General features: G+C 30.9%; 1 protein-coding gene and 1 long non-coding RNA gene across 6 annotated transcripts; one reads left to right on the top strand and one right to left on the bottom strand.

Annotated features, from left to right (window-relative positions):
* Nucleotides 1-1,800: 1,800 nt before the first annotated feature.
* On the bottom strand, nt 1,801-12,533 carry LOC106392145 (transcription factor bHLH96-like). Of its 5 annotated transcripts, XR_007324698.1 has the most exons (5): nt 11,850-12,533; nt 10,975-11,379; nt 10,159-10,250; nt 9,535-9,717; nt 9,115-9,453 (listed from the first exon to the last, which is right to left on the bottom strand). XR_007324698.1 is itself a non-coding variant. In XM_048760079.1 (4 exons), the coding sequence occupies exons 1-4, from the start codon at nt 12,321-12,323 to the stop codon at nt 1,816-1,818; spliced, it is 975 nt and encodes a 324-aa protein (XP_048616036.1). In that variant the 5' UTR covers nt 12,324-12,533; the 3' UTR covers nt 1,801-1,815. The 5 variants fall into 5 exon arrangements, 4 of the variants coding, with proteins under 4 accessions (XP_048616036.1, XP_048616033.1, XP_048616035.1 ...); XM_048760079.1 differs by lacking the exons at nt 9,115-9,453; nt 9,535-9,717 and adding an exon at nt 1,801-1,819; XM_048760076.1 differs by lacking the exons at nt 9,115-9,453; nt 9,535-9,717 and adding an exon at nt 7,614-8,080.
* LOC111204473 lies at nt 11,974-12,750 on the top strand. The gene is made up of 2 exons (XR_002656920.2): nt 11,974-12,434; nt 12,522-12,750. It is a non-coding gene; the product is annotated as an uncharacterized LOC111204473 (long non-coding RNA).
* Nucleotides 12,751-13,851: the final 1,101 nt, after the last annotated feature.

The raw sequence follows: 13,851 nt of genomic DNA on the forward strand, positions 1-13,851 counted from the left end.
ATTGCAAATGTTAACCAATAACCATCATTTTCCTTGTAAATTAAAAATTTGATGGTAATAGAACTAGAAGCTTTGATGTTTTTTTTTTTAAAGAATAGAAGCTTTGATGATAGAAAAAAGTTGGAGATTATGCAGCTTTAGTCTCCCACCGATAAATGACGGCGTTATATGAAAAGATTATGGTGTTGATATTTGTTTTCAGATTAATCTGATTATCTGAAAGTCTTTTACCATTTAGATCATATTGATGAACGGTGTGAAAATATATCAATCTCAGTCACATCAAAACAAATATTTACTCCAAGGCAAAGTTAAAGAAAAGTTGGTGTAATTCAAAATCTCAATCATGAAAAAGATGCTAAAACAGAACAGTCAGCTATATGTAATAGAAGGAATAAGTTTTAACTTTGTGTTATCACATCAGTAGACTTTTACTTTTTAACTTTTTCTGGCTTTTGCTTTTTAAATCCGAAAGTGAAAAACATAGATTCGAGAGATCTTTGATAGGTAAGGTCTTCATGATACGATAATCATCATCGTCTTGTTCCATGAATCCCACGTACTGCTAATTTTGTACATCCATGTTACAAATAAAAACTGTTCGACCAAAATATAAGGAAATAAAAAGAAAAGATAACAGGATCACTATCATGATAAGGTGAAAGAGAGTCAAGGATAACTGTGACAAAAAGAAAAAGAGAGTCAAGGATAACAGGATCATTATCATGATATGACCGTAAATGTTCTGTTTTCTATTTAATAAATTTATTAAGGACAAAATGTAAAACAAAAAAAAAAACACATGAACTATCTTATTGTACGCAAGAACATTTTCAATGCATTTTACGCAAGATCACTATTAACCTATAGATTATTTTAGATTTTCGACCGTCTTCTCATACCATTAAGCAAGGTCCTAGAAGAAACGTCTTGGCCGCAGTGCGACAATCTCATATTCCAGATATATTGTTTTGATTTTAGAGCTAATTAGGTAGATATACACAAAGAATTGAGATACCATTGTTTTTGGGGTAAAAATGGGGTAAAAAATGGGGAGAAATAGGGTATACACCTAAATATGATATAAGGTTTGGGTAGGGAGTGCAAATTCCCTTGATTTTATAATGTAAAAAGAAACCCTTCGAATACTTCAAATTCTTTGCTACTCACCTAGAACAATTTCAACAAAGAATTTTATATATGTACTTAAGTTATTTCAAGAAACATCCACGCAAGAAAATAGTTCTATTGCAACAGAAAAATTGCAATGTATGTTTTCATTAATAAGTTGCTATGATTATTGCAATATACTTGCAATAATGAATATTTGTTACTGTTTCATTACAAATTTATTGCAAAATAACAACTATAACAGACGTTGTATTTTATTGTTACTAAATTGCAACTTTTTACAACATAAACAAATATCTTGCGAGTGTTGCAAGAAGCATTCAACATTTTTGAAGCTAATTTGTAAAAAAAAAATATATAAAAAATATGTGGCAAAAGGTCTCCGGTATGTGACCATATGCACATCATTGTCCCCTCATTATTTGAGACGTCATGGGGATGTTTTCGAGCCGTCCGAGTGCTGTCCCTGTTTACCAAAGGTCTCCGGTACGTGAGGCGGCTAGTGATAGAGTGAAACGTAGAGTCCTCTTTAATGTAAATGAGCTAATACATATTCTCTTCAATACATGAAGCGCCACTTCTTCATCAGGATCCGTTCCCTTTTGAAACCCAAAGCGCTTCATCATCAGGATTCATTCCCTTTTGAAACCCAAAGCATCCTCTCTCATATGCAACCTTCAAAGCTCACCTACAATATCAATAACTCAATAACCTAAACCCACACATATGATTTCTATATTTTTGTTTTTCATTTGAAATTTTACTAAAGGGTTCATGCAGAAGTATGACACCCCACAAAACTAGAAACGGTTCAAAAAACTTTAGTAGTTTAAGGTCTTCTTTCGTGTATACTAACTCTATCAACTGGATCAAATTTCATTTGCATGCCCGTAAATCATATTGTTCTTAATATATTTTTTATTTAGTCAAATGTTGCAACTACTAGAATATATTTTTTATCTAGTCAAATGTTGTTCCCACCTAATATTTTTTTACCGCTTAACTTTAGTTTGTTTCGAAAATATTAACTAAAAAGATATGGATATATCCAATATCGAGATAGTTTAGATTTTATTGTTTTCGTTATATATATAGCTTATGCAGCCCAAGTATTGAACGTCTTAGGTGTTCTCGATCATTCCAAAGTGAATGGATCATTTTGTCCAGCTATTCTACCCACGAGGGTCAACAATCAAGTCTCAGTTGGCTGTTTTAGTTTTTTTTCTAAGTTTTTTTAGGTTTGTAGCATTCAAATTATCATTGGTATTTCGCGAATAATGCATTGTTGAACTTTTAACATTTTAGTTTATTTAAGAAAGTTGGTCATTTGGGTTTTGTATTATTATAAAATATATTTAATGAAAAATAAATAACGCCTCTGATATTATTATAACGAAATAGTACTGCACCAAAATATTTGAACCAAAATATTTGCACCAAAAATACTGTTTAAAATATTGCAACAAAACCATTACAACAACATTCGGCCATATTTTATATAGCAACTTTTGTAACGATTTAAATTGCATCCATACGTCATAATTATTACAAAATATTTTATAGACATCTTGTTGCACTAATACTATTAAAATTGCAATAAAAATTATCGCAGATTTACTATTTTGTTTGCTATATATTTTCTGTAACAATGATTTGCCACTATTAATGTCGCACAAATACGTTGTAAATATACAACAAAACTGTTACAAATAAGTTGTTGCAATAATATGACATATATAGCAACAACTCAATTTGTTGCTAATATTGCTACGTATATGCAACAAATGTGAATTTGCAACATCTAAATGGTAAGAAATTAAAATTTGTCACATTTTTATTGCAATTTTATATTTGCAACAATATATTAGCTAATGCAACAAAATATCATTATTGCAATATGACAATTTTCTTGTAGTGATCACACCTATATATCAATCAGTTTTTGATTCATTGATATTATCATACTATCGAGACACTGGCCTATACATAATGTATAAATCACTATAAGAAAACAAGGTGTTTTCTATGGATTTTCTGACCAGATTTTGTTGCTAAATATTTTCGAAATATTTTTTAATGGATAATCTAAAAAAAAAAATTCTATCATAAATTTCCAACAGTTAATTGTTTGTGAAAAAATTTCATAAATTTTTGATGAAATTCAAATGGATTAGCTAGAAAACAATCAGAATTCCGTCAAAAAAAATTGATGGGTATTTGTTTGTGAAAAAAAAACTTCAAGAATTTCAATGGATTATCCAAAATTGTATCTTTCAGAATTCCGTCAGAAACTTTTAATAATCTCTAGCTATCAGAAATTTGTAACGGCAAAATGTGGTCACAATTTTCAACTCATTTTCAATGGTATATGAATGTTTAGTGTGAAAATTTATATTTTGACAGCTTTAGTACAGTATGCGTTGGCCTAAATATATTTTTGTTAGAACACTACAAGAAAACAGCGGCATACTGAGGAAAAAAATCGTCGGTATGTCGTCGGAATAACGCTATTCCGACGACATACCGACGAAAAAAGTCCTCGGAAATAACTCCTCGGAAATTCATCTTTCCTCGGAAATCCCTCGGAAATTTCCGATGGAATTCCGAGGAAATGAATTTCCTCGGAATATTCCGAGAACTTTTTTCGTCGGAAATTCCTCGGAATATTCCGAGGAAGATGTCGTCGGAATATTCCGAGGGATACACTTCCTCGGAATATTTCCAAAATTAAAAAAAAAATTATAAATTTATTTTTTTAAATTAAAATTCGAAAATATAAAATTTAAATTGAAATAAAAACATATTTAAAATACAAAAAATAATAAAATAGTTTTTATAAATAAAAAAAATGTTTTATAAATACAAAATTAGTTTTAATAAATATAAATATTTTTATAAATATGAAATCATCTTTTTATAAATACAAAATAGTTTTTATAAATACAAAAAATAATAAAATAGTGTTTATAAATCAAAAAAATGTTTTATAAATACAAAATTAGTTTTAATAAATATAAATATTTTTATAGATATGAAATCATCTTTTTATAAATACAAAATAGTTTTTATAAATACAAAAATAATAAAATAGTGTTTATAAATAAAATTTTTTTTTATAAATACAAAATTAATTTTAAAATATGAAATCATCTTTTATAAATCCAAAAATCGAATTTATATACAAAGAACGTTTTGTATATTTAAAAATAGTTTTTATAAATACAAAAAAAAAAAAATAGTGTTTATAAATCAAAAAAATGTTTTATAAATACAAAATTAGTTTTAATAAATATAAATATTTTTATAAATATGAAATCATCTTTTATAAATCCAAAAATCGAATTTATATACAAAATCGTTTTGTAAAATCGAATTTATATAGAAAAAACGTTTTGTAAATACAAAAATAATAAACAATTTATAAAAAAAGTTCTAAATCAATTCAACACAACCAAATCACAATTCTAAACCTATTACAAAACAAATCACAATCCTACCCAATCACCCTAACAAAAATCTATCAAAAAACTTCTAAAATCATCAAATCTACTTAAAAACCTAACAAATAGGACCTAAGAGAGTGGGATAGGGTCCCTACATGATTTGTAAGGGAATGGAAAGGATTCGCCGGAGAGATCGTCGCGAGAGAAGGTGGAGAACGCCGGAAGGAGAGAGAGATCGCCGGAGAGGAAGAAGAGAGAAATGGGGAAGAAGATGCGGTTCGAGTTTATAAAACCTTGGGTCTGACGGATATTTTCCGTAGGAATTCCCTCAGTATTTTCAATTTCAATTTTCGCGAAATATTTGGCGGCTTGTTTGCCCGGTTAAATGAAAATATTCCGAGGAAATTCCGACGGCCACTTAAATATCCGTCGAAATTTCCTCGGAATATTTTCATTAATTCGAGGAAAAAGAATATCCTGTGCATGTATTTCTATTAATTTATATTGTTCCTCAGAATTTTCTCGGAATATTCCGAGGAAATACCGAGGAACTAGTGTTTGGGGTTTCAAAACATCAATTTTTTTTGCTGTATTTCATTTCTTATACAATTGTAATGAATACCATTGAGGATTCTTTATATAGATGAGCATAAACCATGAAATAACAAATTTCAAAACGAATTGAAAGTATTCCCTTTACCGTTCATTAAAGTGTATAAGTGTTTCTCTTATGTTGTGGAGATTTCGTTCATACAATCGGAAAAATGTTTATTATAGGGTAAGGAACAAATTTTTTACTTCATAATCAGTCTAAGACACTTAATAAGGGTTATATAAGTGTTATTCAAACCGCAAAACGTTGTTTTCGGTTTAAAAACCCTATTTCTTCGGAATATTCCGAGGGAATTCCGAGGAAACCCTTATCTTCCTCGGAATATTCCGAGGAAATTCTGAGGAACACTTGATAAACTCGAACGTTTTTTTATAAACGCATCGATCGATCCGTTGATGTTCAAAAACGCATCGATCGATCGAGTATATCAAATGTTCCTCGGAATTTCCTCGGAATATTCTGAGGCTTTTCCGAGGAAACAGGGTTTGGGGTAACAATGTGATCGATCGATTAGATTATCCCATCGATCGATGTGGATATCCAATAGATCGAATGAACAAAATCTCGAACGCTTTTTTATAAACGCATCGATCGATGCGTTTATGTTCAAAAACGCATCGATCGATTGAGTATATCAAGTGTTCCTCGGAATTTCCTCGGAATATTCCGAGGCTTTTCCGAGGAAACAGGGTTTGGGGTAACAATGTGATCGATCGATCCCAAAATGGATCGATCGATCACCAAGATGGACCAAAGCGTAACAATGTGATCGATCGATTAGATTATCCCATCGATCGATGTGGATATCCAATAGATCGAATGAACAAAATCTCGAACGTTTTTTTATAAACGCATCGATCGATCCGTTTATGTTCAAAAACGCAACGATCGATCGAGTATATCAAGTGTTCCTCAGAATTTCCTCGGAATATACCGACAGAATTCCGAGGAAATTCCGAGGAAACCAAATTTAGGGTAGGATATTCCGAGGATTTCATTTTCCGTCGGAATGTCCGTCAGAATACCGCTGTTTTCTTGTAGTGCAATATTGTCTCTCGGTTAAAAAAGTCTCAAAGATAGTCTAATGGAACATAGTTTAGTGATTCAAAATTGGCCAACAAATATCAAATTATGTTCGCATATATTATAATATACATAACTAATATATATATAATTTATTGACTTATTAAAGATAATACATTATCGGTTTCTTAGTTGTGATGAAATTGTATACAAGTGTTAATATAAGTGTATAAGAAGTTATAATATTTGTTTTAGGAATATTTATAAAGTTTTTAAAATTTTCTATAATCTAATTGAAGCTATTGTATTTTAGTTATTCTATGACAGATTTAGAGAACTATATGAGTAATATGGTAAATGTATCATAAAATTTTGAATTAATACTTTTAATCCCTAAACATTCTTTAAATCGTCAGCCCATTGCAAATTTCTAACAAATTTATGCCTCAGAAAATTATCATCAGTTTTCTAAAGGTCTTGTTTTGCCTGAAATATAAATTGAGAAGTGGCAAACAAAAAAATTTTGAGCGGTTTCCAAGACCATTTTTGGTCAGAAATTTATATATGTATATATACACCGATTATCATCAACTGTTGCAAAAAAAAATAATACCAATTATCATTTTCAGGGATGTGCCTGATTTTTTCGGGTCTAGAAGAAAATAATTTTCTCTTGGCCTTTTACTATAATAGTTGGTAAAATTAGTTTGGAGGAAGAATCAAACATGTTAATAAATTGAACAAAAATACTAGTCCAAATCCAACCGAACAAACCAATTTTTTTCTCAAATTGGTCCCTAAAATAAATTTAACTACATCAACCATGAAACACATGCTTGATGGGCTTGTATTCAGACACGACTCTGGCTTCTTGTTTTGCCTAAAATATACACTGTGAAGCGGCAAACAAAAAAAATCTGACCGTTCCCAAAACCATTTTTTGGTCAGACATTTATATATATATATATATACCAATTACTATTTGTCCTAATATATCTTTTTTCTTTCACCTCCTCTGCCGAATCACCTTTCTCTTTTTCTTTTTTTCTTCTTAAAAACTCAAGCCTCTCTGTTAGTTTAAGCATATTTTTTTTTTCTTTTTTTGTTTAATTTAGTTTTTGAACTTTAAGAACTAGAGAGTTATGGTTTAGAAATAATTTAGAGAGTAATAGTTTTTAACATGATTTTTATGAAAACGTTTTATAAAGTATTTAGTAATATTGCTTTATTAAAATGATATATATTATGTATTTTATGAAATAGAAAATAGAAAAATGCTTTATTAAAATGATATATATTATGTTTTTAACCAAACTATTTTGTAGAAAAAATAAAAAAATATTTTTTAAACAAAATTTGTATAATATGTATTATAATAATATAAAAATATCTAGATTTTTTTTTTCAAATGTGTTTTAATTTTTTTTGATGGTTTATTCCGTTAGAAATTTCTAACATTTCAATCATCAAAACTTTTTGATGGTTTGTTGTGTTAGAAATTTCTAACAAAAATTGATGTCATAAATTTTTAACGGAAACTTGGAATTTCTTATGAATTTGATTTTCGGATCAAAAAATTCTGGTGCTTTGTGATCGAAAAAGATTCTAACAATATGAAGCTTACTGCTAAATCAGTTGAAAATCCGTAGAAAAGACTTTCCAGATAAAAAATTAACGAATTTAGCTGTTGGAAATTACTCACTTTCTTGTAGCGTAAGTAGACTATATAAGATCTAATTTTCAAAAACTCCTGCTGCTTAGTCGAGACAGAATTCTCAATCAGTCGCTTACCATCTTGCCATTACAATTATACACACTCGCCATGTTTTGGTAAGCAAATGCTACATTTCAGTGATGGACTGAATAGAGGCTATAAAGGAAAGGACAAATGAAGCATCATCATACATGAAAAAGTGAAACAGTAAATACGGAAAAATGAAAAGTTACTTATTTTTATTTTATTTTAATACGAAAGGAGTAAAAAGATAACACATGAAAACTTAGAGTTCCTCTAAATGTGTCATACTAAAGTTCAACTATCCTACTATATAAAAGGGACTAAATCCCTCATTTCTAAGCCATGCCACATAGGTAAAATATTATGAACCAATCAAGATGCCATGTCATCCGGATTGGGTTTGAGTTAAAAAAAAAGTTATTTTTAAAGTCCATTCGACCCATCTCGAAGCCCATTCCCAGCCACTCTCTCACAAGCATAATCCCGTGTTTTAAACATCCCGTGTTAAATTTTTTAAAACACTCAAATCTTAGAAATAGTTTAGAAAATATATTTATATAAATTTTTTTTCTTGAATAATATTTAATTATAATTTTTTGTATTTTTTTAACTTTTATAATAAAAATATTGTTTTCAGATAGCAACAAAAAATATATAAAATTGTCTTATTTTTTAAATTTTTCTATAATTTTATTATATTATTTTAGAATCAAATATTTAATATTAATATAACATATAAACTTCATATGATTAAAATAAAATTTATTTTTAATTATATATATAATTCATTAAGGGTATTGTTTTAATTAACACATTAACGAATCAGTTAGAAATTAATAATAAATCAATAACCTATCAAAAAGTCTAAAACCTAATAAAATATGACAAATAAGAAAAACTAACTAAATTTTAATATAAAATAGAAATTTAATATTACTAAAATAAAATTCATTTTTAATATATATAATATTAATTAAGGATATTTTTTAAATTAATAAATTAGTGAGTTAGCTAAAAATAAATAATAAATCAATGATTTAGCTAAAACCTAAAAAAAACATGACAAATAAGCAAATTTACTAAAATTATGGATAATATAAAATATGATTGATTCTTTAATACGAAATTAAAATAAAAGTTTTGTTAAATAAAACATAAGTTTGCCGTACCGGTGTTACAAAAAAAAACAATCATTAATAGTGTCATAGGAATTATGTCTTTCCCATTAGCGAATAAAATTGAAGCAGAGTGTTGGAGGATAGCTCAACGTATAGACGAGTTTATGGAGATTGATATGGGAGTTGAGGTAACAGACACAACTGTTCCTCTGGAAAAAAACGCTCCTGCTAGACATCCTGGATAAATGAAAGAGACATATCTGGACTTGGCTTTGTGTTAATGGATGGTGACTTTCTAATGATGTTTGGAGCAAAGGCAGATATACACGCACCAAATCACCACTGCAGGCGGAAGCTGAAGGTTTGCTATGGGTAATGCAAGTGATACTGAAGTTTGGACACAGAGAGATGGTCTTTCAATCGACTGTGAACAACTGGTTATACTCATTCAAAAGGAGGAAAATTAACCTGCATTGGACTCGGAGCTCGACGAAATACAGGCTGTATCCAAAGAATTTTCTGAACTTTCTATTGCTTATATTCCTAGATCTTTAAAATTTCGTACGAATAGCCTAACAAAAGGTGTCCGATCACGCGCATCTCGATCAGCTTTTGTAAACCCTTTTGCACCAAGTTGGCTAGCCCCACAAGCTAGCATGAGGGTGCCAAAAAAGAGAATAAAGTTAAAAGTGAAACTAAATATCTCAATGAACAAATTTATCAGAAATCCACATTTATGTAGATGTCTATATGGGACAAACAATTTTTTTTAGCCAATTATAAAATATAGTCACGAAAATCAATCCTAAAATATATAATTTTAAAAAATCATTTAAACAAACATCAAATTTTTTAATATTACACCAAATAAGAATATAAAGACCAACTATATTTTCTTCGTGTATAATGTGTTGTAGTAAGATTCAAAAAAATTAACTTACTTTACAGTAAGGAAAAATTAGATTTTTAATTCCAAATTTACAGTAAAAACATAACATTTTATAAAACTAAACAATTAACATAATAGTACAAAAATATGAAAAAAAATCAAAATACTATCCGCGCGTAGCGCGGACAAGGACCTAGTATTACCTAAAGGATGAATCTTCTTCGATCCTCCTTAGGATTTGATTCACAGCTGCTGCGATATCTTCCACTGTATTCAATTGGCTCCCTTCTTCAACCTGAATCAACCCATTTTCTCATTAAAAAGAATTAAAGTAAACTTCAAATATAAATTACATGAAAAGAGTTGATACAGTAAAAAAGGTAAAGTGCAAATAATAAAAGAAAATGTATATATTTCGAGGAAGAGGCTTTTGTGAATGTGTCCTGAAACTAGTGGCGTCATTTCGTTCTGCCGTCCACAGTGCATCCACAGCTCTGTCACTGTGACCACCAAAACTTCCACAAGTACACATGTACACACATACACACATGTATAGGCATATGTCATCTTTCTGGTCCCTGATTCTTACAAGAATCATTATTTTGATACTCAAGTTTGTATTTTTAATAAATAAGAATTGATGAATTTGACCTCACTCCCCAATAATTGAAATTGAGGCCAGCCCTAACCAAGTAAAAAACGAAATACACGAAATTGTTCTTCAAAACCGTTTTGGCCCAGACAAATTAAATCACAAGCCGTACAAATAAGAGACAAATCAAATGTGTGAAAAAGATAAGTATTATGAATAAAACTTTTGTGATGGAAGAACCAATGAATCATTGACCCCCAAAAAAAAATCCAGAACGGTTATTATATTAGTGATCCACTAACACCACCTTAATTTGGCTTTCCAACAAAATATAAAACCTTAAATATGATATGTCACTAACTCTAGTTTGGTTATGAAGCTATAAATAGTGGAAATAAAAAAAAAAGGTGTGAGATAAGAAATGTACCTTTAAACTGATGGAATAGAGGACGGAGTCGTCACGAGTGGTAACATTGAGATGAAGAACAGTAAGCCTTAGGCTCTGAATCGATGCCACCAGTTTAAGAAGCTGTTTCGGTCTCTTCTTCGCAAGTATCTTCACATTCGCATGGCTCTCCACCATCGTCACCTCTATCTCCGCCGTTCCCTCAGCCACAGACGACGAGGAAGGCCTTCTCGAGTATTGAGGAAATGCGAAGAAATCTGAGAACGGTCCAGATGAGCTGGCGGCGATCGTGTTCATCAGGTCGCCGGCGCCGTCTCCAGCCTCTTTTGTGGCAGGGGTGTTTACCGTAGGATCCATTGATTGTAAATGATGCTCAAGCTCCTTTAAGTAGTTAATTGCTCCGCCAACTACTGACGCTTGATCTCCCTTTCAACCACCACCAACCATAGGTTTAAGCCCATAGAAATTGCAAAAAGGTTTTTTCAAAAACAATCTACCTTTAATATTTAAATATTATGTCACAACTTTATCATGCATATATGATCTATATAGTCCTTTTTTGTGCAAAGATGTTCAATTTTATTTATGCTCCCACAGTTTTACTACCCAAAACTTCATCTATATAGACTACATGATCTTATATTGTGAAAACATTAAAGACATTCGTTGTATTTACGCAACGGCTTTCAATCATTCATCATTTTATCAAAGTTAATTATTGTTAAACATACACACACTATACATGCATATAGCCTATGTATATCCTAATGAAACTAGAAGTCTAGAACATAGGCTTTTGCCTTTTGCTTTTATTTTCTTCACGTGTTAAGAAAAGATTTCACGCGCTCATACACACACACGTATACAAATATAGTTTGTTGTATGTAGAGACTAACCCTTTGAGCATAAGAAGGTGGCATGAGAGAACGGAGAACGGCGAGGTACTCGTTCATTTGTTTCCGACGGTTTCTCTCGACGGCGATGTGAGTCATCCTCTGGTTCTCGATCTCTTCCTTGTTCTTGCTACTCTTCGTCCTCCTCCTCTTTCTCCTCCCTTCTCCCGTCGCTAAAACAGACGTTGGAGGCTGGTTCTCGGTATCGACGATAGATCCATAAGGAAGGTCGTCTCGTGGCCATTGAAGATCCTTCTGATCGTTGTAGTTATAATCATCATTGTTATCTCCGCTGTTGCCGTTATAATAAATACTCTCAAACCCTTGTCTTTGTTCTTGCCCTAGCTTAACGTTGTTCTTGGTTTCTAGTGGATCTCGATCCTCTTCTTGTTGAAAGTATAAGTCGTGAAACTGATAATCTTTGTAAGAGATGTAGGAGAATGGATCTTGTGGGTAAACAACAGCCTCTAAGGCCATAATTAGCTACAAATTTTGAAAGGGGTCGGAGCAAGAGAGAGAGAGGAAGAAAAGAAAGACAGAAAGTGTTTGTCTTTCTCTTTTTGTCTCGTGAGGGAGACAAGGCAAAAGGTAAAGACACACTAGGGAAATTAAACTTGTAATATTATACGTCTACAATAAAAATAAACTAATAGAAACTTTTCTCTAAAAACTCAGAAAAATTGAAGAAGAAATGAAAGAGAGAAAAGATACAAGAAGGTCAAACAAAGTTGTGGTTTGGATCGATGGAAGAGAGAAGAAGCTTGTGAGGTTTATAAAGCTGACATATATATATATTTAAAAAAGAACAGAATAAGTCTCAAAGAAAATCCAAACCAGTTGAGTTATGAAAAGTATAAGATATAGAGAGAGGTGTTGTGTGGTTTGTTTTGCACGTGAGATTATAGACCGGTCTAAAAACCAAAGAAAAGATTCTGCGTGTTTCTGCAGGCTTTGGGTTTCGTCAAGTTACACTCATGTTCCAGGAGAGAGAACTATAACAAGTTGCAGTCTCAAACTTTATACGTTGCTATGAATTAATGTTTTTTACCGTATATCATGTGAGTCGTTATAAATTATAATCATATTAGTCGCGCAATTTGGAGATTTTTGGGTTGATAATCCCCATTATTATTTGGTATGTCACCTTTTAGGTGTTCAATTAATACTTGGGGCTTCTATTGTGCGTGGTTAATGCGTATATATTCAGAGATGGTGAGCTTAATGTCAAATGTTTTTCTTTGTTTCTATCACTGTTTGGGAACGCGCTAGGCGCTAGTCGGGCGGTCGGGTTGGGCCTAGCGCATAAAGAGAAAATCGGAGATTAATCGGAAATTATGCGGGGCGGAATTTTTAGATGGTTTACTGTGTTATAAAATATGTTAATCTTTAATTGTGTGTAACATTAATACATTTTCATGTTTAAGATTGTATAAAACACACAAATAGAATATATAAACTTAATATAGTGTATTTTTCATCAAAATTATGAATATAAATGATATTTATAAAATTTTAGATCAAATAAAAAATAAAAATATTATTAAAAATAAAATAAATAAAAAATTAAAAAATTAAAAAAATTAAAAAAAAAAAATAGATTAGGCGGCCGCCTAGACGGCTAGGCGGTCATTTAGGCGGCTAGGCGGTCATTTAGACGGTCTAGGCGGAAAAAATCGGATATCCGATTTTTTAAACCGATTTGGCATAAATCGGGGCGGAAGACTGACGCGTAGCGCATAGGCGGCCGATTTTTAGAACAGGGGTTTCTATGTATCAGCCGACGTCAAAGCTTATTTTTACGAGTATATTTTCGCGAACCGTGCGGTTCGTATCGTTTATCACATAACCCGTATAATGAATAACCGTGAGAAACATAAAATATCATGCATGGGTCCGAAAGCTTATTTCCTTAATATAGCTACAAGTAATGGATCTGGATATTTATAAACATTCGTTTTCAACCCAAGACATATGTATACTAAATTGTACTATATATTTACCAATT

This window comes from Brassica napus, chromosome C6, assembly GCF_020379485.1.
Source record: "Brassica napus cultivar Da-Ae chromosome C6, Da-Ae, whole genome shotgun sequence".
Taxonomy (NCBI): domain Eukaryota; kingdom Viridiplantae; phylum Streptophyta; class Magnoliopsida; order Brassicales; family Brassicaceae; genus Brassica; species Brassica napus.

Bases quoted from the DNA above. Each gene is read 5' to 3' on its own strand.
- LOC106392145 (XM_048760076.1), bottom strand. From the start codon at position 12,323: ATGGCCTTAGAGGCTGTTGTTTACCCACAAGATCCATTCTCCTACATC. The intron at 10,251-10,974 runs GTACATTTCTTA...GGGTTGATTCAG, and splicing joins TCTATTCCATCAGTTTAAAG to GTTGAAGAAGGGAGCCAATT. The intron at 8,081-10,158 runs GTAATACTAGGT...TTTCCTTTATAG, and splicing joins GAAGAAGATTCATCCTTTAG to CCTCTATTCAGTCCATCACT.